Genomic DNA, 24,926 nt, shown 5'->3' with positions numbered 1-24,926 from the left:
GTTCAATATCTTCATTGATGATCTGGATGAGGGGGTCGAGGGCACCCTCAGTAAGTTTGCAGGTAACAAGAAGTTGGGTGGGAGTGTGGGTCTGCTGAAGGACAGGAAGACTCTGGCAAGAGATCTGGACAGGCTGGATCAATGGGCTGAGGCCAGTGGTATGTGATTCAATAAGGTGAAGTGCTGGGTCCTGCACTTGAGCCACAACAATCCCCTGCAATGCTCCAGGCTTGGGGAAGAGTGGCTGGAAACTGCTCATGGAAAAGGACCTGAAAGTGCTGATTGACAGAGCTGAACATGAGCAGCTTGTGCCCAGGCAGCCAAGAACACCAACAGCATCCTGCCTGTATCAGCATGAGTGTGGCAGCAGGGCCAGGGCAGTGATTGCTCCCTTGTACTGGGCACTGGTGAGGCCACACTTTGAATCCTGTGTTCAGTTCTGGGCCCCTCACTACAAGAGAGACATTGAGGTGCCGGAGCAGGGCCAGAGAAGAGCAGTGGAGCTGGTGCAGGGCCTGGAGCACACGTGTGATGGGGAACAGTTGATGGACCTGTAGGTTTCAGGCTAGAGAAGGCTCAGGGGGGACCTTATCACTCCCTCCCATTACCTGAAAGGAGGTTGTAGCAAGGAGGGGGTTGGTCTCTTCTCCCGTGTAAGAAGTGACAGGACAAGAGGTAACAGCTTCAACTGCACCAGGGGAAGTTTAGCCTGGATATTAGGAACAACTTCTCCCCCAAAAGGATAATCAGGCAGTGGAACAGGCTGCCCAGGGCAGTGGTGGAGCCACTGTTCCTGGAAGCATTCACGAAGTGTGTAGATTAGTCCCTTAGTGATATGGGTTAGTGCTGGCGTAAGGGGTGGAGCTGATGATCTTAAAGGTTTTTTCCAATCTGGCTGAGGTTGTAATTCTACAAAAGACACAGGAGAGGTAAGGGAGCCCTCTAACCTCCTTTGTTACACTTAACTACCCTGCATTTCCTAAATAGACATAACGTAAAATACAAGGAAACTTTATTTTTCAGTTTTACCAAGATTTTGCTCTGGTTTTTTTATGTTTTTGTCTTCAAGCTGCTTATTAGTGGACAAGTCCGGTCAGTTTTTGTATTAAAAAGGATCTTGATGGAGGTAGCTTTGTCTCTGTCCTGGCTTTCACTTGGTCTTGCCTGTGCACTCATCTCAGTAAACAAACTCAAAATAAAATTAAAACCAAAAACTGGAATTCCAGGCGGAGGCAGCGAGCGATGCAGCCAGGTTCTCTGTGTAACAGACATGGCGCTGTGGCCTCCAGTCACTATGTACAGAGTCCAACATACATATCCCCCCTCTCTCCCAAGCACACTCCCTGCTCCAACAGGCTGGCTGCAGATGAAGGAGTTCATTCTCCTCCCCGAGACCTGCACAGCAGCTTCCATTGAGGGAAACAGCACCCAGTCAGGAATGTCAGGCAGAGGCGCAGAGTGTGAAGGGCGGGGGGTGGGTCACTTCGGCTTGGCCAAAAGGTCAACAGCACTGGGCCAGGGACTCACTGCTGCTGGGCCACCTGTAAGGGGAGAGAAGATGAGCAGTTAGGAGACCCTGGCTTTTCCCCCAGAGCCCTCACCTGCCCCTGATAGCTCTAGGGGGTACATACTTGTTGGGGAGGTGGTGGTGGAGGGGGCTCACTGCTGCGGTTGGCCAGTCGGCTGAGGATGTTGCGCTCGGACATCTGAAGGCGCACTGCCACAGGTGGGATACGGGCAATGGTAGCAGGCAAGCGAGTCACATCTGCCTTCATGTCACTCAAAAGCTCCTCCAACTGCTTCAGAACTGGAAGAGAAAGGCGTATCTGTTTAGAAGGCAAAGGGACAACTCCAAAAGGCAAAGACCAGAGGGGAAAGCAGTGTCCCACTCAATTTAACACACTGCATTACCTTTGTGCAGCACAGCATTAGCTGGTTTATTACCAGCCATTGACTCCTTGGATAGGTGCTGGTGGCTCTCAGCCAGGCACTCCACCTCTGCAAAACGGGTGTTCAGAGCCATAGATGGATGAGATGGGTCTTCTGACATGTTCAGATACGCAGCTCGCCGCAACTGCTCCTCGATCACCAGTGCTTGCTCCAGGAGCTGCAAGATGGGACAGCAATGCCAAGTCATCTTTCAGCAGGTGCCTGAAAAGCAGCCTACTTGCACCCCTGGTTTCTCCTAGTCCACTTCTCTACTATCTCATGAGATGAAATTCTGCAGCTGAACCTCCTTTCACCAGCTTCTGTTCAAACTGACCAAAGCCTGAAGACCCCAAAACTATTAAGGGCTCCATTAACCTAGGCCAGGTACACAGGAAAACCAGGCCACAACTAGTTTAATGAAAGACTACTATAAATTCTTTAAGAGTCTCATTTCTCCTCAAATTTTTTTTCAAGACTGAGTTGTTTGCTATTTTACTCTTTCTTTAGGAAGCAAAGATCAGGGAGCTTCCTCTTTGAACCCAAGTCCAATGCTACTTACAGGAAGAGTCTAAAAATGTTACTCATGTCAGGGGCATTTGGAGAAACCAGTCTGAATGCTGTTAGTGCAGGACTGATCAGCCAGACTACACTGAATTAATGTTTTGCCCCAAAACTGAGAGGAACTACAGGACCTTTATCACTCCCAGAACTAAGCTGTGGTCACTCCCAAGTAAGTTCAGGCAGAGACTGAAAGAAACCCTCCCACCAACCCATACAGTGTTTCTAAGTTCTGCTTAGGCACACTGGGTGAGTTGCAGCACACCAAAGAGAAGCTGTGATGGAAACAGCCACTTGAACCTTAAGCCTCCTGCATACCAGTTGTTCAATAAACATTTGGAGAGAGCACACTGGACCAAGCTCCCCAATACCATTTCTAGAGTAACCATGAGTTACCATGCATCATCCTGAGAGATACTACTAGTTCCACACACCCCCCTAAGATGGAAACCTTTGCTTTCTTAGTGGAAACACAGAACAGCATGCTCTTGTTCTCAGAGGTCCAGCTGACTGAAAGGCACTTATTACACTGAAGATAAAGCCTTACCTTGAATCTCCTTGCCAAGAATTTATTCTTTATTTCCAGGAAGTTACCCCTGTTCATCTCACCCTTGAAGGGTTCATTGAGGATGGCGTAACGAGGATCATTCTGAATATCCTGCCAACGGGCATAGCCATGACTGAGATGGGATGAGCTCAGGCAAACAAAGGCAGTAAGAGAACCAGGGAATACACAGCCCAGGCAAATACAGTTCTCAAGAGGGGGTGGGGAAAGGGGGTGCAGAGAGGGGAGGAACCGGAGCTGAAGGAAAAGGAATGAGAACTATGTCCTGCTATGTGTCAACTACGCAGACAGGAAATTCCTCCTCCCATAATTACTTTCACTCTTGTGAAAAGATAAAGCACTCTCTCAATTAATATACTCCAATCAGACCCAGGATGGTCACCTTCACTGTGATAATTTATGTAGAAGGAGAGAGAACTGGTCCACCAGGGTAAGGATACTTGATAATCCCAGCAAGGAGCCAGTAGTCATGACGCCGATGCCAGATCTCATAGGTCTTCTTTGTGACAGTTGCAGCCCGCTCTTCATTCTGCCACAGGGAGTGTAGTTCTGGAAAGACAAGAGACAACAGAACAGCTGAAAGTTATTCCACAAACACTACCAGGAACATGCAAACAAGTTCAAGCATATAAGGATTCCTCATACCAGTGAAGCCACCATCTGCTATGTTGAACATAAAGCGCTGCTTCACCGCCTTCTTGTGCCTTTCATCTACTGACTCTTTTGGCATCTCTCCATTCTGCAGCATCACCACATCTCTCTTATCATCATCCTTTTTCTCATCTGCACACACAGGAAATTATTACAGAACATGGCAGATACCATAGCAAGTCGGTCCCACAAAGAATCCTTGCAGGACAGGATTTAAGGAAGAGAATGGAATTATGATCATGACTCACCTTTCTCATCCAGAGTAATTATAGGAGGGTCAGAGGAATTCTCAATAGGTGCTCTGTCTTCCACTTTTTCCACATCGGCTGCAGGAGAAGAGAACAAGAGATGTAGGGGAACATGGGAAGTCCAAGGTTCTGTTCTTCAGCCTGTGAAAACTAACACTGTTCCCTAACTCCCTGATCAAAGTCCTGAACCACCCCAATGATTATCTACATTTACACCTGTTTCTTTAAGATGAAGTGCTGAAGCAAAGAAGATGCAGATTTAGGAAAATAGTATTTCATGGGGAGAGGGGTTTATTGATGTTCAAAGTATTAAATAACCTCCCTAGAAATACCTTTGCTTTCTACTTCCATTGGCTCATCTGATCTTTCCTTCACCTCCGGTTCCTCTCCTTTTTTTTCATCTGCTTCTGTGGGGTTCACTGGGGATTTTGCTTCCTGTGGTGATGTCTCCACAGGCTGGGTACACTGCTGAGGACAAATCAATGAGAAGCAAGGTAAAGCAGTGCACTGAAACACAAGACAATAACAGCAGTTTGGAAAACAAAGATGCACAAAGGTGTCAAGCCATCTCTAAAAACCTAAGAATTATCTTTAAATATCGTTCCGAGAACTCACCTCTGCCTCAGCAGCAGAACTACCACAGAAGAGGTGGCAGAAGTAGAGACATTTGCAATTGCATGAGGCAAAGCAGCGACACAACACTTACCTCCATAGGAACCTCTGTTTCAGTAGCAGAAGCACTGAGCTCTTTCTCTGGTTCAGATGATTCTCCTTGCTCTTTAGCACTGGCTCCTTCTTCTACTTTTACTCCTTCTTCTATGTATTTACCATCCAACAGGAACAGAGTAGACAGAAGAAAAGCATCAGTGAGTTCTTCCCCTCACTGCTACCAAGCAAACATCTCCTTTGCTTCCAGAGATTAGGCCCATCAAAATGGGACCAATATCACTCAAGATTATATCCCCTCTGCCACCCCCTTTCCTGCCCACTCCCTTTTCTCACTGATGACAGCTCATCCAAGGAAAGCCAGTGTCCTCTCTTGCCTTTAAGGGCTTTCACATATCTTTGGCAGCCCTCCTAACAAGAGAGTAAGTTGATCTGTGTCCACCCCCAGACCCCACCACCACAGCTCCGGTGAGGGGAACAGTCAGGATGAGGTCAGGACACAGCAATGTGCAAGAGGGGAGCTCTCACCAGGTGGAGGGATGGGGGCAGGTGTATTTGGCTGCGTATCCCCTGGTGTTGAAGGAGTTGGAGTTTTGGGGGAGGGTGAGCTTGGCTGTGAAAGTTTCTTGTTCTCCTCTATCTCTGCAAGTTCCGGCATACTCCAACGGCCATTCACATGCTCAAATTCCTGCACCTGCATGAGAGGGTGAGAAAAATGTATTATTGGAAGAGTCACACAAAGCTCGTCCTCAAACCAGAAAAGGCAGGCCACTTGGCACACAACAGAAATAGGTGTGAAAGGAGAGTTAGCTCACTAACACAGGACCCCAGTGACTACAGACTGTATGGAGGGCCAACGCTTCACTGCTCTGCTCGGCACCTACCTTTTTGCGTATAAGTGACATGACCCCAATGCGCGTAAGGACATGCTGTCGAGACAGACCTTCCCGTGGGACCCCATCTGCAAAGGTCTCTGCACCATCAGCTCCAGGTTCACATAAATGGCGCATGAACAGCGAGACATAGGCCCTGGAGCAGTACAGAGACAAGCAATTAGACTACAAACCAGGTTAGCTGGAGACATGCATTATCAGACCCCTTTCAACACATAAAAGGGAAATCACCTGAGAAATCCTAACTCATAGTAACAACAGTTCTGGGATTCTAGGCTCCTTCAGGGGAGAATTTCTTGACAGAATTGCTACATATGTAGAGGGTACACACAGCCAACTCAGGATGATCTTGAGTCAGAAACAACCGTAAGCCAAAAAAAAGACTCTGGGAGAGTAGTTACTGCATACTTGCCATACTACTCCACACTACTCCTCTAAAAGCACTTGCTTTCGGTGACTGATAAATCAAGTCCAAGGACAAGAACAAGGAACAATCCCTAATCTCTCCTAGCTTATATTTCATTCCCTCGCAAAGAATCAACTAATACATTAAGGAAATGCAGTCTCTAAGGAAAGGCCAGGAAAGGCACAATTCTCATTCTTCCCTAAAGGGACTAGATGCTGCCAGTCTTCCAACTCTGATTAACACAGACTCACTTGAACTCTTTCTCTGACTTGCCACGGAGGTCCCGAACAAGCCACTGAGTGGTGAAGGCATCCTGAGGTGGCATTCCATAACGCATGATAGCATTGAGGAAGGCTTTCCGCTGGCGGGCATTGAAACCCAAGACCTAGAAAGGAGAAGACATACAGATATGGCAAGAGCCATAGAGAAGCAAATAGGATGCAAACACCTACCCTGGTACTACTTACCTCAATGTTCCCTCCCACACGGGCAAGTAAGGGAGGCAGAGGCTTATCCTTATCATTTCTCAGGCCTTTGCGGCTAGGCCGACGAGCTGCTGGAGAGAGAAATGCAGCTAAGGAGGAGAGACAATGCACAGCATGTTGTTGTGTGAATATTTCCCTTGCAGAGCAGCACTGCAAAGCGTATAAATCACCCAAATCAAGTCCCAGCTGTTCCCATACTCAGAGAAAGCAACCCAGGAACTCTGGCTTCACCAGAACTTACCTTCAGACCTCTCATCAAAGTCCTCATCTCCTTCTTCAGAAGCAACTGAATAGTCTGACTGATTATCTGACTGGTCATCCTGCCAGTCTGAAAGAAAAACAGCACGTGAGCCTGAGACGCTACTCCGTTACTTTCCAGCAACATATACTTACACCCATTTCTCCCTCAGCTTCCCATGGATTTGTACCTCTATCCTCCTGCGAGCCATCATTGTAGTTAACTTGCTTGCGAATACGTTTCCCCTTGCCCAGATTCCTGGCAAGATCCTCCTGCTGCTGTTCATAATGGTGACGAAGCAGTTTCTCCCAGTAATCAGGATCTACTGACTCTTCCTGCTTAATGATCTCCCGTTCAACCTCCTCTTCCTCCTGCCAGAGAGGTAACAAATTTAGAGCCCCATGTTCCAAACCTCAGCCTGTCCAAGCAGATATAAGCATGCTTGCCCTTAAAAGCATCAGAGCTCAATTTGCTTAATTGATCCTACATCATTCAGCAGAAGATACTAGCTGACATCCACCTTATACTCACCCCCATCTCCTCTTCACGAACCACATACTGAGCCACCTTGAAGGAGCTGAGATACTCATTCATGCCCTGAAGTTCAGTATCTTCTGTTTCATCCTGGTTCCGATCCAACAGACGCTCAATTGCTTTGTCATCATAGTGGATGACACTGCTGTCCTCACCTTCTTTGTTATCCCCTGAGGGAAGAGCATAGGTACAGTTGCTGTGTGGATCTCCAAGGATCCAAGGAAAGGGAATGCCACCCTAAACCTCTCTGTAGAGCTATAATCAGCACTGTGCCTACAGTCACTTGCTAAGTAAGGAGCCAGACCTCCCCACCTCTTTCAGTTCTACTCCCAGGCACTCACCCCCCTCAGTAGCCTCATCCTTGAAGAGCTCTTCAGTGCCAAATTTGAGAATGTCATCAAGTTCCTGTTTGGACATGGAGCCTGTCTTGGAGCCCAACCCTGGTCTCACTACCAGATGAGTTAGCATCATTTTCTTCTTGGCCACCTGAGTGATACGCTCCTCCACTGAGGCCCTTGTCACAAAGCGGTATATCATCACTTTCTTGTTCTGTCCAATTCTGTGTGCACGACTGAAAGCCTAGAAAAGAGATGTGCTCAGAACAGTCTAGAGCTACACAGGTAGTAGTCTGATACACCCCACCTACCTCCAACAATTTTCCCAGCTGCCTTCATGCTTGCTCTTAACATTAGTGAAGGCAGGCCCCTGGAAGAACCCTCCACTATTTCACTTCCCATCTCTACCCGTCCTCACTGCTCTAATTTTGCATATTTCTAGAGGGGAAGTCTTGCACTCCTTCAGTCCTCCTGATGATTTTGTTTCCTCTCATCATGAGGATTACTCCATAGCAAGTGGTCTCATTCAGACTCACCTGAATATCATTATGCGGGTTCCAGTCTGAATCATAAATAATCACAGTATCTGCTGTGGCCAAGTTAATACCAAGACCCCCAGCTCGAGTGGAAAGCAGAAAGCAGAACTGCTGAGCACCAGGAGCTTAAATGAAAGAAGAGAACAGAAGTAGTCAAGGGCAAGTGCATTATTTGTATCTTACACACATCACCTGAGGAGGAATCACTTCTAATTTAAACATTCCAGGAGAGCAATGGAAGAGTTGGGCTACAACAATCCTTTGGTGACTGCAAAGTGCACACAAGGCGACAGTTTTCCTTCTGCAAAGAAGGGAGGAGACTCCATACCATTGAAGCGATCAATAGCCTCCTGACGCATGTTCCCTGTGATTCCTCCATCAATCCGCTCATATTTGTACCCTTCATGTTCCAAGAAGTCTTCTAGAAGGTCCAACATTTTAGTCATCTGCATATCAAAAACATCACCACAAAAGAGTGAGGAACAACAGGATACCAGATCAACAGGATCCCTTCTCAGAAAAAGCACTCCCAGCCTTTGGGGTTTTCCCCATATACCTGAGAGAATATGAGCACTCTGTGACCTCCTTCTTTAAGGTTCTTTAACATCTTCTGGAGCAGCAACAGCTTTCCAGAGGCTCGAATAAGAGCACTACCATCATACATGCCATTTGGCATTTTTGGAGCTTCCTGAGAAAAGGAGAGAAGAAAAGTAGTATAGGGTGGGAGAAGAAAACTGCTTGAAGGGATGTAGCTTGCTCTTAGTCCTTAGAAGTGTTCATCAGATGCTGACTCACATCATTACTTAGCTTGGCACAACCACAATGTACAGCACTACTTATACGAAACATTAGTGCTACCCTTTGCCTCTTCTCTTTCAAATTGACTCCTAGGTGCCCTTGTCTTTCTTATTGACTTAGTCCCTACTTTTACTGTCTTCATCATCTTGCATGAGTCACAAGATAGCTTCTACTTGTCATACAAAGACACTGAAAAAAAAGAAAGGTTTTCTTGCATGCTGGGTCTACATAAAGACAGGATGGGAAAGAAAAAATAGAAGAGGGGAAGGGGAACCCCTCTATGCTTCACGAGGGAGCTAACTGGCTCACTGGTAACAGCTAGCAGGGAATTTGCTTGTATAGAGTAACTGGACATACCATAGCAGCCACAGGAAAGAGGTAGGGGTGGTTGCAGCACTTCTTCAGATCCATAACAACATTGAGCAAGGAGACTTGGTTACCACCACCGCGTGCATTCAGTGCCTCGAAGTTTCTTGTCAGAATGTATTTATAATACTTCCTGAAAAGAAAAGTACAGCTCAGACACCCCTCAGGAGAACGACTAACACATTCTCTTGCTAAACTCTGCACAGCTCCTGGCATTACCAGCCAGCTACCTAGGCTCTGCCACTGGCATTCACTGTCCCTTTATTCCTTACATCAAAGCACAGGATTAGTACACCCTCTGCTATAGTGGCAGCAGGAAATCTTCCTCCTATCCACTGTGCAGAAAGCCCTATAGTGAGGATGAGGCTATTTCAACATCCTCTTTGAAACAGAAGAGCAGAGCAACAACAGCAGGTACTCTCTTCATCCCCATACTCACTTCTGCATGGGGCTCAATTCCACTCTGACAATGAGTTCAGTCTTAGATGGCATATTCTTGAAAACATCAGCTTTGAGACGCCTCAGCATGTGTGGGCCCAGCATGTCATGCAGCTTCTTGATCTGATCTTCCTTGGCAATATCTGCAAACTCTTCTAGGAAGCCCTCCAAGTTACTGCAGAGAAACAGACACTCAGCAAAAGCCACAAAGGAAAAAGGAGGGGGGAGAGGGGAAGAAACCCACAAGGAACAGAACAGAGTGACAAAACAGGCAGGCCAGCTTGCACTGCAAGACATACTGGAATCTCTCTGGCGTGAGGAAGTTCAGCAGGTGGAACAGTTCTTCCAGGTTGTTCTGCAAGGGAGTTCCTGTAAGCAGCAGCTTGTGCTGGAGGGAGTAACCGTTCAGCACACGAAAGAACTGTGAAGTAGAGAGCAGGGAAGAAATAGTAGCGATGGGAGGAAAAAAACACACACAAATATATCAGAGGCTTATTAAGTCATAGGCCTACAAAAAAAACCCCTAATGCTGACAACCAAGCTAGGGTACGGTTTAGATCACATCAGCTGTTTGGACAAGAGCTCCAAGTAGCTCACATTCCAGTCAGGGTCACTAGACTGATCTCATTTGGATCATTGCTCTGCATAGCTAAAATGTGACTGCAGCAAGCCCTACAAACCATCAGGTGCTAGTAGGCTATTCTTACTCTTTCAAGTTACAAGCTCTGAGACCACCAATCATTTCCAGACTGCTATGCTACCTACTTTTTCTTGCTAAATTAGTGTTCCACATCCTTACAACTTGAGAATTCTAGAAATAGCTAAGTCATTCTTCCCATTCATATCAATCTGGGCAATGTTCCAGAGCTCTGAACAAGCAGAGGAGAGAAAGACCTAAGAGTTTTCCAATGTGTCTTTAAGGTAATTTGTGCTGGTTTTCACAATGAAGGAATTCCAGACAGAGGTAGCGAGCAGATAAAGTACTGAACTGAAAAGCACAAGGGTACCATGCTCACCAGCACAAATTGACAATAAAACCATAATTTATTTATGAACATGGCCATTTCTTTGCTTCCTTTACACTTAGCAAATATAAAGTCAAGCTTTTTGAAAGTAGCTTGTACTAGATGGCAAACAACAACAATAACAAAAAAATAAAACCTCAAAGAGAAACCCATCACCACTTCAGTTTTGGTTATCACACCAGAAGCATCCTTCTCATGACTTCCATGGGGTTTTATATTTCTACATAGTAATACTAGAAAAAGAAACAACAACCCAAAACACTATTTTGGAATCAAATATGGAAGTTACTGATTATATTAGCAAAACTTTAGCAGATAACTGCACTTTGTCAAAAAGCATCTGACCTGTCTTGCAGCCAAACACCTACCAGGACAGGAAGCTGCTCTAGAAAGACACAGACTTAATAGTCTTGGTAAACAACCAATTGTAGCTATTAGTCATAGTGTAACCTTGAGCCTTTACATCCTTTCTCTATTAATGAATATTAATAGTAAGCATTCATTACTACTTCCAATAATTTCAATGCTAAGCATACAGTGGCATCCAGTCTAATGCCCACAATAAAAAAATAACAGATCTGGAAACTGGACTGCAAACACAGCTGTGACATTTCTGAAAGATGCCTCACGCCAAGATCCAGAAAGCTAAAGCCATTTAAACAAAAAGAAATCAAGACGCAATTTTGTCTTACACAGTCACCAAGAACCTATAAAATCAGATTTCCAACAACAATTGTTTTTGGCATACTAGAACCCAGCTGAAGACAGATAAATCAATAATAGAGAATTAAGGCACAAGGACTTAGGGAGGGGCGGGATTAAGAAAGAACAGTCAGGTCTACTGTATTCAAACAAGCTCAGTTAAGGTGCAGCCTCATACAAAAACACCTATACAGCTTTCAGCATCTACCCAGGCATTTTCTTGACAGGCTTGGGAAATGGACCCATGTGAACCTCATGAAGTTCAACAAGGCCAAACACAAGGCTCTGCACCTTGGTCAGGGCAACCCAAGCACAAATACAGGCTGGGCAGAGAATACATTGAGAGCAGCCCTGAAGAGAAAGACTTTGGGGTGTTGGTTGATGAGAAGCTCAACACGAGCTGGCTTCAGTGTGCACTTGCAGCCCAGGAAGCCAACTGCATCCTGGGCTGCATCAAAAGGAGTGTGACCAGCAGGTTGAGAGAGGTGATTCTCCTCCCCTCTCTGCTCTTGTGAAACCCCATCTGGAGTACTGTGTCCAGCTATGAGACCCCTAACATAAGGAGGTGGAGTAACTGGTAGAGCAACTCCAGAAGAAAACAACCATGAAGATGATCAAAGAGCTTGAGCATCTCTCTTATAAAGACAGTCTGAGAGTTGGGGTTGGCTCCGCCTGGAGAAGAGAAGGCTTTGGGGAAACCGTACAGCAGCTCCAGTGCCTAAAGGGCTACAAGAAACCTGGAGAGGGGCTTTCTACAAGGGCATGTAAGGGTAGGAAAAGGGGGAATAGCTTTAAACTGAAAGAGGGTAGATTCAGACTGGAGATTAGGAAGACATTCTTCACTGTAAGGTTGGTGAGGCACTGGCACAGGTTGCCCAGAGAAGCTGTGAATGCTCCATTCTTGGCAGTGTTCAAGGCCAGGTTGGATGGGCTTGCAGCAACCACATCTAGTGGAAGGTGTCCTTGCCCGTGGCAGGGATGTTGGAACTGGATGACCTCTGAATATCTTTTCAACCCAAACTATTCTATGCTTCTATGATTCTTGAACACCCTTGCCCACCTCTCCCATTTCTCCCACCTCTCCCATTTCTATAACATCCAATTAGTTCTCCTACAAATCTAGATGAATGCAGAGAGGAGGCCTACTCTGGAAGCTGGATAACTGTACTCATGCAACCTGTTTTATGCTCAGTATGGTAAACCTTTCCAGAATAGAGGTGCTGCAGATACATGATCTGCTTTCAAGGAAGCCAGTTTGTATTTCAGAGTACCAACAACATCCAGGTTTTTCCTCTTTTCCAGCACGTACCACGTGCCTATTCACCTAGAGAAGGCTGTTTTAACCAGTGATAAAGTGAAGTTGTTGCCAGTGATAGTTAATCTCCAAATGAAGGCTGTGTTTGGTTTGGTTTTTAAATAAACACATCAAACTTACTATGGACTAAGAGCTGACAGATAAACTTACATGCTTAGAAGCAGCTATCTAATCTTCCGAATGCTCCCTGACCATCCCCCCCTTCAACATATGCCATGCCTATAAGCCATCTATGCTTCTCTGGTACCTTAGACTGATTGTTCTTCAGTCTGTGAGCTTCATCCACAATGAGACAGGCCCAGTCAATAGAGCCTAGTATGGCCATATCAATTGTGATCAGTTCATAGGAGGTGAGAAGCACATGAAACTTCACAGCAGCCTCCTTCTGCAAAGGAAACAGAAAGGAACATGGTAAGGGGATAGGGGAAAGCCCCAGAACCAAGCAGATGCAGTATTTCTCCATCAAATTATTCTGGCGAGCCCTGGTCAAACAGTACATCACTCTTCACATCCCCAGTTTCCTGTCACAAGATTCAAAATGCTACCTAAACCATCCTAGCCTTTTAATCCTTCATTACCCTCAACACACAAGAGTCTCCTCAACCCCTTCAGTACCTGCTACTTCTGGGCAGCTGCCAAATATCGTAACAGAGAAGTTTAAGAAATAAGCAGTGAAGAGAAGCACAGTAGGGAAATGAGATTTGGAGAAGACTGGCTCATCAAAAAACTAAGACTTAAAAAGATTAGCAGTTCATCACGGAACTTTAAGTTATTATGAATACTTAATGCAGTTCAATTTCAAGGTAAGGAAATGAGTTCTTACCTATCTCTGCCACTGGAAAAGCTTTAGCTCCCATCTTGCTTTTACTAGCAAGACTAAAATTCTACAAACATTAGCAATCTAGATCAGGCTCTTCCTTCCTGTCTGGGCACAGAATGCAATTTCTCAGATGTCTAGGTATGGCCTCACTATCAGCAAGTTCTTCAGATTAGAAAGTTCATACTTCTTGTATATTTATCTTTTCCATAGAATGGCAATTCTGACATTGCCTTTGATCTGCAGAAGTGCTGCACAACTTCACAGATTAACTAGAAGAAAGAGAGACTTGCCTACGGTCAGTATTACCTTAAGTCAACCCTCTTTTTCCAGCATCGAATTAGTTCAGACTAGTAGGAGTGTTAAATAGTCTAGAGCAAGAGTCTAGACGCCCACCAGTCATCGATTTGCAGTTATTTCCCCTTGGAAACTGCAATTATGATCAGTTCCCAGGGACACCAGAATATCTGAATCTCAACTGCCGAAAGCCAGGGCAGTGCATCTCTTCCTTCAGTTCAGGCCTGTGTTCCCTCAGAGTTCTGTACCTTCATTCTGGATGCTTTCTTGCCTCCACGAATTGCATTATCCTCAAAAGTGAACTCATTCTCCCGGATGATGGCCCGGCTGTCTTTATCCCCAACATAGGTCACTACATACATATCTGGGGCCCACATCTCAAATTCTCGTTCCCAGTTGATGATCGTGGACAGTGGGGCACTCACCAAAAAGGGACCCTTTGAGTGGCCCTACAAATAGAGTCAGTAAGAGCATCAGATGAATACAACCACTAACGCAGGCAGAATCAACCTGGACAGTAACCTCCCAGCTCTCACCTCTTTGTATAAGGAATATAGAAACACAGCTGTTTGCACAGTCTTTCCCAGACCCATTTCATCTGCCAAGATTGTATCTGTGCCCTGGGCCCAAGAGAAGCGCAGCCAGTTCAGTCCTTCCAGTTGGTAGGGATGCAGAGTCCCCCCTGTTACATCAAGGTACTCTGGTTGCCGGTCATATTTCACTGTTGGCTACAGTTCAAAGAAAGAAAAGTTGGTATCTTGTACCTTAGCTAGACAGCTACCAAGACTCCCTTTTCCAGTCACCCATATATTCCCTAGTGCTGATGAGATTTCACAGACAAAAAAATCAGCAGATAAGACTCCTAAATGTCCACCCAAAACCTTTTTTTTTGTTACAGCCTTTCACCAAGAGTCAGCCAGTGTCTCACCCAAAGGAGAAGGTGGGCCTTTGCCTGAAGGCTCTAGAACCCATTTGTTCTTCAGCCCATGAAGAAACTCTAAACCGTATGCTCTTTAGCCTCCACTTTCTCATCTACCTGCTCCCTCCTCAAAATAAGCAGATGTATCAGATGGCTCCTAAGCAATAAAAACAGTAACTTACATCTACTGTGGGAGTTTCAGGGGGCCTTTCCAGTTTACGCATCTTCACTTTCTTTAACTTCTTACCAGGCCTGCCCTCTTCACCTCTCATCAGCTCCCTATGCAGAGACAGTTCCAAGAACATGCAAGTTTAATGGCTTTTGTAACAGATCAAGGGAAAACTATTGCAAAGGATAGGAGGGCAATGACTCAAATAGGAGAAAACAACTGGAACCTTCATGAACTGGTGCAGAGACACAAGGTACCTTGTGTCGCTTGCTGAAAGGAATAAGAAGTCACCAACAAGGTAATGCTTCTTGGGTATCTCCATATATTAATCCAGCCAGTGCTAGGGACTGAAATACTCTAGTTTTCTCTTGAAAGAAGGGAAAAGAACACAAGCTCTAGATATTTCTCTTACCTGTGATTCCAATAGGCTTGCTTGTAGAGGTCGTAATCTTGGATATCCACATCTTCACTTTCCCAGGATGCCTGATCATAGGGTAGGTCTCTCCATTTGATCAAGTAGTGGACATTCCCCTTCTTATCCACACTGTGATAAAAAACAGTAAGTCTTAAGTACAGTGAAACAACAATATTCACCCAATCCACTCCAATGGGAGAGAAGGAAAGGATCCCTTAGTGAAGCAACAGAAACAAAAGAACTCTGTCATACTCAATGTTTCCCCTGAACAAGTGAACTCCCACTGTTTCCCCCAGTCATAATGCAGTTTAGCTCATTCACTCTCCCTTAGCCCTACTCAAGGTCTTTATGGAAAATCCTCTTTGCTACGTCCCCTACCTATGATTAAGGATTCTGTGGATCATCATCCACTCAGGCTTGATCCCGTATCGATAAAAGCGCTCCTCCATCTCAGCATATTTGGGGTCCTTGTTTTTTCTCTTTCGGCTTTTCTCCTCTTCCCCTCCAAAGTCCCCTGAGGGAGGCTCATCCATATCATTTTTACGTTGGTAGTTACGAAACATGACCTGGCAGTGCAGCTCCAGCTGGAATAGGGACAGAAGCAGTTAGTAGGCGTTTTCCCCACTAACTATCCAAAATACTTCCCCTCAACTAACCAGCCACACGGTGTGGTTAAAGTTCTCCACTTACCTGCAACTCAGAGACCCAAGAGCAGTGCCAGTAGGACATGCCCTGCCATTTGACAAAGAACTGCCTTTCTGGCCGACCTTCCAGAGGCTTAGGGGGTGGAGCATTAGGGTCAGCATCGGGTGGACGTGGTGGTGGTGGGCCAACTGGTGGCTGACCCCATTTCCAGATCAAGATCTTCTGCACCTTCCCTTTCAAGGCTGGGCACTGAAAAGTTAAACAGAGCTTGTTACATCAAAGTGTACATACTCTGCAACACACAAACACTGAGAAATAGAAGCACAGAGTCACAGTTCTTTTCCTTAACTATAGCTTTACTATGCAGATGGAATTTGCTTTTTGGACTTAAAAGGTTTCATCCTCTTATCTCCAGCATTTGTTTGAACCTTCCCTAGTTTGTCTTCTTTTTCTAGGACTGACAAACCCCAAACTGAATTCAGAATCTCAATTCAGTTGTCTCCCCAGGGCCACAGCAATTCAGAAATTCTACATGAAATACAGAAATTGCTATGCTTGGTGAGCCCCAGTAATATATCCAGCCACAAGTCCCAAGGGAACTTTGTACAAAAAGTATTTTGCTTTAGAATTATTGGCCCAGCCTATGGATACATCCTGAAGCAGCTTTTGTGTTCATCATCTTAAAATCACTTACTGAAAGCACCTAACACCATTTATAATACTTCGTGAGCTTTCTGTAAAGGCGTGACATTTCTGCCAACCACCTACTAAGACAGCGCTTGGCATTATAAAGTTTACAGTCCAAGTAAAGTGTTTGGCTCTGCATTACTTTAAAATATATTTTAAAATCACTGAATTTGCTTGCACTCATTCTCCTGCTTCTACATATAGGATCTGAGAAAACTGAGCCTTGTCATTCTGGACCCAAAACTGCCCAACTACTCTGCACAAGGGCAAACCCCATGAGACTCAATGGCTGTAATCCTGTCCTTCCTGCTGGCTGGAAAAAGCAGCCAACTGACAAGGTGTGACCCAGGCACAGAAAGCGAGGCCTTGATATTTTATAACAAAAGTGTGAGAGGAGGTAAGAGTCTTCAGAAAACTAAGTCTCCCCCAGAAAATAAAATGATCCAAAGCGATTAGATTGATCATTGCCTGCAGTAGAACGGTACTAGCAGAAACTCACAGTGCAGCGAGGACACAGCCACTCTCCATTGGGAATCTCTGGCAATGGGGGATTCAGACAGTGTATGTGGTAAGATGAAGGACAGGCATCACAGCACAGCAGCTCTCCTCCATCCTTGCAGACCCTACAGAACTCCATATGATGGTCATCCTCTTCCTCAGCATCCCCCACAACATCCTCCAGGATTTCCTCACCTTCAGAGTTATCCTCCTTTGCTTCCCACTGAATGCCCTCTTTTTCCTATAGGAGAGGGAAATCAGAAAACCAAATGGCACAACTGCAATTATTACAGGAGAAAGGCAACCCCGCGTCACTTTACACTCCTCTATCATCTCTTGCGCAGTTTGGGGAATCCAGTACTCACACAGTGTGGGCAGCTCCATTTGCCCTCTGGGGCTTTCTCCATGTCTGGGTCCAGGCAAACCATGTGGTAGGCACGAGGGCAGGTATCACACAGTATAATTTCTCCTCCCTGCTGGCACACCTCACAGTAGTCCTGGTGATCAGTCTCATAGCCATCCACAGCCACTGTGGAGTCCTCCTCACCTGCAAAGGATGGTGAAGAGTTACAATACAACTCACAGGTACAGGCTTCCAATAGTAAGGGATAATACTCTCCCAAAAGTATAATATAAACATATATAATATATATACACAATATATAATACTCTCCCAACATAGTAACATAAAGATCCAGAATCCAGAACTATTCTTGTTTTACTTAAGTAAACAGGGCTAGGAGCAAGAGCTAGAACAGGAGTAAAGTAAGCTCCTTTGTGCCTTCCACTTATGAAATTAACAGTGTAACTGAAGTGAGGAAAACTCACCTTTAGCAGAGGAATAGACACAGTGCTGAAACAACTGAAAACCTTTTCCTATTAAAAACAGTATCAGATTCTTGCTTAACAATTCTCCTCCCTCAAGTATGCTGTTAAATATAAAATTCTGCATAGACATTTCTGTAATCTTTCCACACACTTAGCTGCGCTGCTGTCTCCAACTGACAGCTAAACGTCCATACCTTTCTTCTTCTTTTTCCCAGCTTTGAGTTTTTTGCGGCTGCGGCTACTACGGCTTGTAGATCCATCTGAAACAGAGTAGCTGTTGATGCTGGCATCATCGAAGTCTGACTCCACATCCAGATCATCATCTTCACTCTGAGGCAGATAAGAAAAACACTGTGCTATTCAGGCACGCATACTGGAAACAGCAAAGAGATATGAGACATGCATCCCAGAATTTCTAGCACATCACCACCTCCTCCTCAGGAGGTCAAGGAAGGAGCATCACTTACTGATGATCTTTTACGCTTGGAACCAAATCCTCCCAGTTTTATTTTCAAAGGTGCCACCTTCTTTGTTTTAGGTTTCTTGATATCAGGAATACGAGGACTGGCCTTTGGCTTCCGCCGGGCATTAGGACCTGGAAACAGAGGAGCCTACAAGTCAGGATTACTGCCTTGACACCACTCACCTTCTACCATCCTGTCAGATTCTTCATCTCACCTTTGCCCTCCTTCGTCTTGGCTTTCCTGAGTGGCACATCTACAGGGGGTTGTGGCAGGACAGTGTCCACATTTGTCACCATACTCTCCACTACTGCAACAGCTGCAGCTGCAGCAGCTGCCACAGATGCACCTGAACTTCCCTTGAAGGGGTTGTTTGTGCTGAACTCTCTCCATTTGGCTCCCAGTACCATCATCATCTTCGACACTGCTATTTTAGGGTTCTTGGCTGCGATAAGTGGCCTGCGGACATTTAAAGAAAGAAAAGTTACCAGACCACCCTGAAATCCAAATCATTATTCCTCCCTGCCACCCCCATAAACATCTCTATCTCAAACCACATTCCTTTCTAATCTCTGATCTCAACAGTCAATGAGTCTCTTCACTCCCGTCCTTCACTCTGTGTGGAGGATGCAAATACTCAGGGGGTTGGAAGGTGAAACAGAATTTAGCATACTAGGGAAGAAGGGGGACAGGGCATGAGGACTTTCATCATCTCCAACACTAAAACAAAAAAATTATGTGGATCAATTATTTCACTGTTGCCTCATATTTCGCTAGGTAGGACAGTGGTGCATCTAATGTGTCTTGAGTTTCAAGCCAAAGGAACTTAGTCATTGTCCCATCTCTCTTTTTGCTTGAGTCCTTCCAAATATAGGCTTGCAGTTTACCTGACAAACTGGCTGAAAGCTTTGTAATTGGTAAGAGTGCGGTAGTCCTCCTCTGTGAAGATATGATCTATATCCTCCATGCCCCAATCTTCCAAGAGCTGAGCAGATGATTTCGGCTCCTATGCAAAAAGAATCACAGCAACTGTGAGAAAAAGCTCTAGTTCCGCTCCAGGAAAGATCTGAACTTCCATACATCCACAGAAGACCCAATGTGTCAGGACCAGGGGATTCTTCCCCTCCTGTCCACTTATCACCACCATATGACACATCCTCAATAGAACATCAGTGGAGGTGGGAAAAGTCTTTGGATTCAACACACATCCTAGGCATGTTTAAGGCAGAAGAGAAGGAATGCAAGGTGCGAAAATGGTCAAGTCAAGCAGGTCTAGTGGAGGAAGAAGAAACTTAACAGTCCCAACTCCACATACCATCTTAAATTGAAAGCACAATGATCCCCAAAATCAGATACATGGGAAGAAGGAGCATGCAGTCAGTCAGCAAGGGTAGCTTCTCACCTTTGAGTCATCATCTTCTTCCTCCTCTTCCTCCTCCTCCTTGCGCTTGGCTTTATTTTTCTTTTCCTTCTTCGGCCCTAATTTCTTCTTTTTCTTCTTCCCAGGTGTGTAGTCGCTGCCCTCGCTGTCAGAGCGCAGAACCTCCTCTTCCTCCTCCACAAACTCATTCCCCTCACCAGAGCTGTCCCCCAGCTGGGGAGGGAGGGAGAGAGAAGATCAGGTAGCTGTGAGAAAATACCCTGGATAAGCACTAAACAGCACACTCTCCCCAAGCTTGAGAGGGTTCATACAAAGAATTGCTGCCATGGGCCAACAACAACAGAAGGCAAACTCACCCCATATATCCACATTTTAGAGTGTGACCTCAGGCATTCTTTTCCTTACCTCCTTCTTCTGACGCTTGTTGAGCTTGGGCACTTTGGGTTCCTTTAGTTTCTTGGGCTTCTTCTTCTTCTTGATTTTGGGGGTGTCAGCCTCTGACAGAAGCTCTTCTTCTGGCTCTTCTTCAGGCTCTGGAGGGAAAGAGATGACATGTCTCATATTCAAACCCCATCTATGCACTACAGCATAGCCACTTCTTACAAGATCCCAGAACACTTCTATGTAAGTATGTAGCAAGTAGACAACTGCTTACTTTGTTACTGTTCACAACAGATGCCAAGAAATCTTAAGTTACCACTGTATACAGTTTTCCCCTTCCCTCCAAGGCCACCTATCTCCACAATATTCCTTCTCCAAGCAGAGCTGCACTTGGATCTTGCCATAATCCAACAAGAAGAGGAAAAATGATAGATGTGGCCATCTATTCTAAAGGAGACATAATGGTGAACACATCTGAGAATCTGACTAGGATGGCATTTCGGTACACGGATCTCCAGGAAAGAAACTCACTATTTAGCAGTATAGAGCATCATACAGCCACATGCAAAATAGAGGCCAGCAAGCCACTACTTCTCCTCCTCCATAGGAAAGCTGTTACTCAGCAACTCTATTCCAGTCCAGATTTGACACAGCCTTCCCCCAAGCCCTTCCCTCTGCACCAACAGCTAAGCAAGCTCACTGCCCAGCCAGAGGAATGCATGCCAGCTCTCATCTGCACTGCCCCCCTTTCCCTGCCTGCCCCTGGGACGAGGGGCAGCCACAGAGCCCTTCCCTTTGTGGCAGCCTGCAGGAGCCACCCGCCCTCCCTGCCGCCCCGCCCACCGCACACAGCCAGAGTCACTCCTTCTCCCTCCAAGGGAAAATGGCCTCCTGACCACAGGAGCTGGGCAGGATGGAGGAAGCCACAGGTCAGATGAGCTACCACAGCCAGGGCTGAAGCTGCACAGGTTGAGCTCTCAGAACCTGGAGTCCCACACCTGGCTGCTGCCATATTCCCAATCGGTAGAGATCTCTTCACTACCATAGTCCTGCAACGCCAGGTCCTTCAGGAATCCCACCTCTTCTTCTCCCCCCAAGTTCTGATTTACAGCCTCTAGTGTCCCATCCATTCCAGCATATTACCTAAAACTCTCTAGTTTGCAGGGATTTTAACAGTTTTTCTTCACCAAGACTTTCCTTACAAGGCTTACTAACAGTCCCCTTCTAAGGTTTTATAGATGCCAAAAAACCCCAGTGTTAAAGCTTTAAGAAAAAACACCAAACAAAATAAGCCAAAGCAGACAATACCATTTCCCACTTCCAGTGCAACATTTCTCTTACATGTGACAAAGACACTACAGCACGAGTTAGTAGGAAAACTCAACCTTGTCTTACAATCCAGCACATCAGGACAGACATTATCGCTTTTCACAAGGAAGCAAAGAATCCAGATATAGATCCACAGAGCAAGCCATCAACAACCACAGCAGCAACAAGAACAAAAATCCCAGCAGAAGAGTACCCAGAGCTCTTCCAACTCAAGTCTCACGTTGATGATGAGGATGTAAACATGAGGGAAAAAGCAAGGTACAAAGACTACAAGAAACACAAAGGTGAGCAAATAGCACCGAGCAAGAGCCACAAGAAACCTCAATAATTGGGTGTGGTGAACGAAAGTGGGTCATGCAACAGCCCAGGGCAGTTTGCTCTGGATGTCAGCCGGTCTGAGCTCCCAGATGAAAGCAAGCCAGGCACCCTGCCCTTTTACATACTCCCCCCTTTCCCCTCCTCAGTCATAAAATACAACACTTGCAGGCATTTTGGTATCCCATCAAAACTGGACACTCTGCCTCCATCCCTTACACCTCCTCAGAACACAGGCTCCAACAACCTTGGAACAAAGTCAGCTCCACCTGACATAAAGCCATAAGCCTCACACTTTGAAGTAACCCTGGGACTCAGTTATCAAAGCCATGTGTGTAACTTGTAGTAAAAAAAATAAAAAGACATTCCCCAGCACACAGTGTATTGCACATATTCAGCTTAAGATCAGCACTACCCCCACTTCACATACACGCCCTACATGCTCTCCATACCTGGATGCTGGGGGATAGCATTGTTCAATAGGATCTCCATCTCATCATCATCACTGCCCCCTGAGCACGGTGATGGAGATCCAATGCCCGATGCCATGTCCTCCAACTGGGGGAGGCCTGGGCTTACACAGGGTGTCGCCTTCTCACCAGTCAAGCCAGTACTTCATTGAAAAGAAAAAAGAGAAAGTTACAGCAAACCTAACTCCGTTTTCGCAAGCATTAGTGCTACCAAGATCCATGAGAAAGCTTAGACAGCAACTTCACTGGATTTGGAGCCTACAGATAATAGAAACACTGGCAGCAAGTATCATCTGAGAGTTGTGATGAAGCAGGCTTTGAAGATACTAGATATTAACCTGAGTCAGCAACTCATCCCTGGCGAGGAAGCCAAAACAGCTGTCCTATAGGAAAATTCTCCCATCCCCTTTAGCCAGCTGCCCTCGGTTATTGCTACCTTGGCAGGGAAGGCTTCCAAAGAAGACCTTGTGCCACCGGGACGCCGTCAGCGAGCCGCCTCACGGAGGAAGGGGCAGCCCACGCGGGGCCCGGTGCGGCGGAACTGGCACTGCCCAGCTCGTCCGCTCCAACTTGGTGCGTCGGCCCCGGGCTGACACGGCCGCAGAGGCCGGACAGCGTCGCCCAGCTCCACCGGCGGCCCCACACAAAGGGTAGTGCTGGCTCGGCGGCGCCCGCGGCGCAGCCCCGCTCCACTGCCCGCCGCACCCCCGGCTTCCCCCGCCCGGAGCGGGGTTGCAGGGCGGGGGCGGCGGGAGGGGGCAGCGTCTGCCGGGCGGGGGCGCGGGGCGGGGCCGGGGCAGTCCGGCTAGCGTGCGGCGAGGGGCCGATCCCCCCCCCGGACGGGCGGCAGGGACTGACGGTGCGAGACCAGGTGGGGGAGGGGAAATGCCCTGCGGCCGCCCGGGCACGGGCACAGCGCGGCCCTGGGGGGGGGAAGCTGCGGCCGGGAGCTAACGGCGCGTCCTGCGGAGGTGGGGGGGGTGGCCGGCCGCAGGAGTACCCCGAGAGGCGGCAGGAGGCCCTTCCCGCCCTCGTCCCCTCCCGGCTCCTCACCCACCACCAGACCCCGGCTCCGCTCTCACCACTACCGCCGCTGCTGCTGCTGAAGGGAAAATGGCTCCGACCCCGGCACCGCCTCTTAAAGGGGAAAAAACCCGGCCAGGCCACGCCCCGCTCCCGCCTCCATCCCATAATATGCCCCCGGACCCCAGCAACAGGCCACGCCCCTATCTCCTCGGCAACCACCCCCCCCGAGACATCCCATAATATCCTCCCTCCCTTCAGAACTTCCCACTCACTGCCCGGCCCGGCATCCCATAATAATAACCCCTCCCGCCGGGAACATCCCATAATAAGCCCCCCAACCCCCCCTGAGAAACATCCCATAATACTCCCCACGCTCGCACCCCTTCGCTCCGGCATCCCATAATACTCGCCCTCCTTCCCCCCCCCGCACCCGGGACCCCGCGCCAGGGCAGGGCGCCCCTCGCGGCTCGGCCCCTCGCCCGCGCGCGTGCCGGCCGGCCTGCCATCCCATAATAGGCACACCCCCCTGCGGCGGTGGGGAGAAGGAGGACGGGGGGCACACTGTATATCCCCCAGAACATCCCATAATAGTCACACCCCGGGCGCACATCCCATAATAGTCACACATACACCCCCTCCACCCCCCCCCCGCTCAGGCAGGCATCCCATAATAGTCGCCGGGAGCCACCGTCCAGCCAGGCATCCCATAATACTCGCGGCCGCCCGCCCCGCACCCCAGGGGGCTCCGTCGCCCGCCACCCCTCCCCCTGCCATTACCCTCTGTCGCCCACCCCACCCCTCCCGGCCCGCCGCCCTCTTCGCCGCCGTCAAGGTCCCGGGGCACGGGGCCAGCCACGCAGCCCGGAGCGCTCTGGCATCGCCCGGCCCCTGCGCACCGCCCGCACGCCCGCTCGCTGACACAGGGCCCTGGCGGCCCGCAGCGGGCACCACCCTCCGCCGAGCCCCCACCGGTGGCACCCAATATTGGGGCTGAGTGCTCCGCTCACTCCTGTTCCTGTGCCATGCCCCATCCCGCACGCTCTGCCCGCGGGGCTGCAGGGCTGCTCCAAGGCTATCTATCCCCACCCGCAGCACAGCCACCACGGGTAACTTCTGTTGTCTCCCTTCTGCATACAGGGCCAGGCCTTTCCTCTCCTAACGGCTGGTACCTACAGAACTATCGGTGCCTCAGGGATGTACGGTGCTGCTGTGTACTTCATCCCTCCCTCTCACATAGCACTGCACACTGCTCCTCACCAAGGCCCTCTGCCAGGAGATTCATCCTTTTATACAGACATGAGCTCTCCATAGGTATAAATATACCCCAATTTTGCATGTGCAACTGTATCATTAATTTCCCATTAAAATCACATCCTATAATACTGCATATCCCTCATTTAGCATTGTAGTAACACTGTTAATCTCAACCAAGAGGCACAGTCCTGTCCATCTCTCCTGGTAAAGCATTGGGTGTCAATGTGAGGTTCCTCCTCACACAAACAGCTCCGCTGTCCCATGCCTGGTGGTTCACATGCACGTTTTGTCCCAACGCAGTGAAACATCCATCCCAGAATACGAGCAGAGGATTTACAGTTACAGA

At 47.6% G+C, this 24,926-nt stretch overlaps 1 protein-coding gene across 5 annotated transcripts; it reads right to left on the bottom strand.

Annotated features, from left to right (window-relative positions):
* Positions 1 to 761: 761 nt before the first annotated feature.
* CHD4 (chromodomain helicase DNA binding protein 4) lies at positions 762 to 23,388 on the bottom strand. 5 transcript variants are annotated; one of them, XM_080612405.1, is made up of 40 exons: positions 22,737 to 23,388; positions 22,283 to 22,443; positions 20,211 to 20,338; positions 19,827 to 20,018; positions 19,312 to 19,430; positions 18,642 to 18,883; positions 18,431 to 18,558; positions 18,158 to 18,293; positions 17,501 to 17,682; positions 17,137 to 17,376; positions 15,996 to 16,199; positions 15,684 to 15,889; positions 15,303 to 15,434; positions 14,904 to 15,000; positions 14,339 to 14,530; positions 14,051 to 14,251; positions 12,936 to 13,073; positions 9,946 to 10,067; positions 9,648 to 9,821; positions 9,200 to 9,341; positions 8,601 to 8,732; positions 8,373 to 8,490; positions 8,045 to 8,169; positions 7,515 to 7,752; positions 7,171 to 7,343; positions 6,830 to 7,010; positions 6,643 to 6,753; positions 6,384 to 6,490; positions 6,168 to 6,301; positions 5,502 to 5,646; positions 5,146 to 5,311; positions 4,658 to 4,767; positions 4,284 to 4,419; positions 3,952 to 4,029; positions 3,698 to 3,835; positions 3,493 to 3,601; positions 3,035 to 3,167; positions 1,912 to 2,107; positions 1,632 to 1,807; positions 762 to 1,541 (listed from the first exon to the last, which is right to left on the bottom strand). In XM_080612405.1, exons 2-40 carry the CDS (start codon positions 22,377 to 22,379, stop codon positions 1,524 to 1,526), a joined length of 5,796 nt encoding a protein of 1,931 aa, XP_080468531.1. In that variant the 5' UTR covers positions 22,380 to 22,443; positions 22,737 to 23,388; the 3' UTR covers positions 762 to 1,523. The 5 variants fall into 5 exon arrangements, with proteins under 5 accessions (XP_080468531.1, XP_080468532.1, XP_080468535.1 ...); XM_080612406.1 differs by having other exon boundaries at positions 6,384 to 6,472; XM_080612409.1 differs by having other exon boundaries at positions 6,384 to 6,469.
* Between the last annotated feature and the right edge of the window lie 1,538 nt (positions 23,389 to 24,926).

Source organism: Psittacula echo (genome assembly GCF_963264785.1).
Source record: "Psittacula echo genome assembly, chromosome: 3".
In the NCBI taxonomy this organism is placed as follows: domain Eukaryota; kingdom Metazoa; phylum Chordata; class Aves; order Psittaciformes; family Psittacidae; genus Psittacula; species Psittacula echo.
This window is presented reverse-complemented; position numbering and strand designations above follow the sequence as displayed.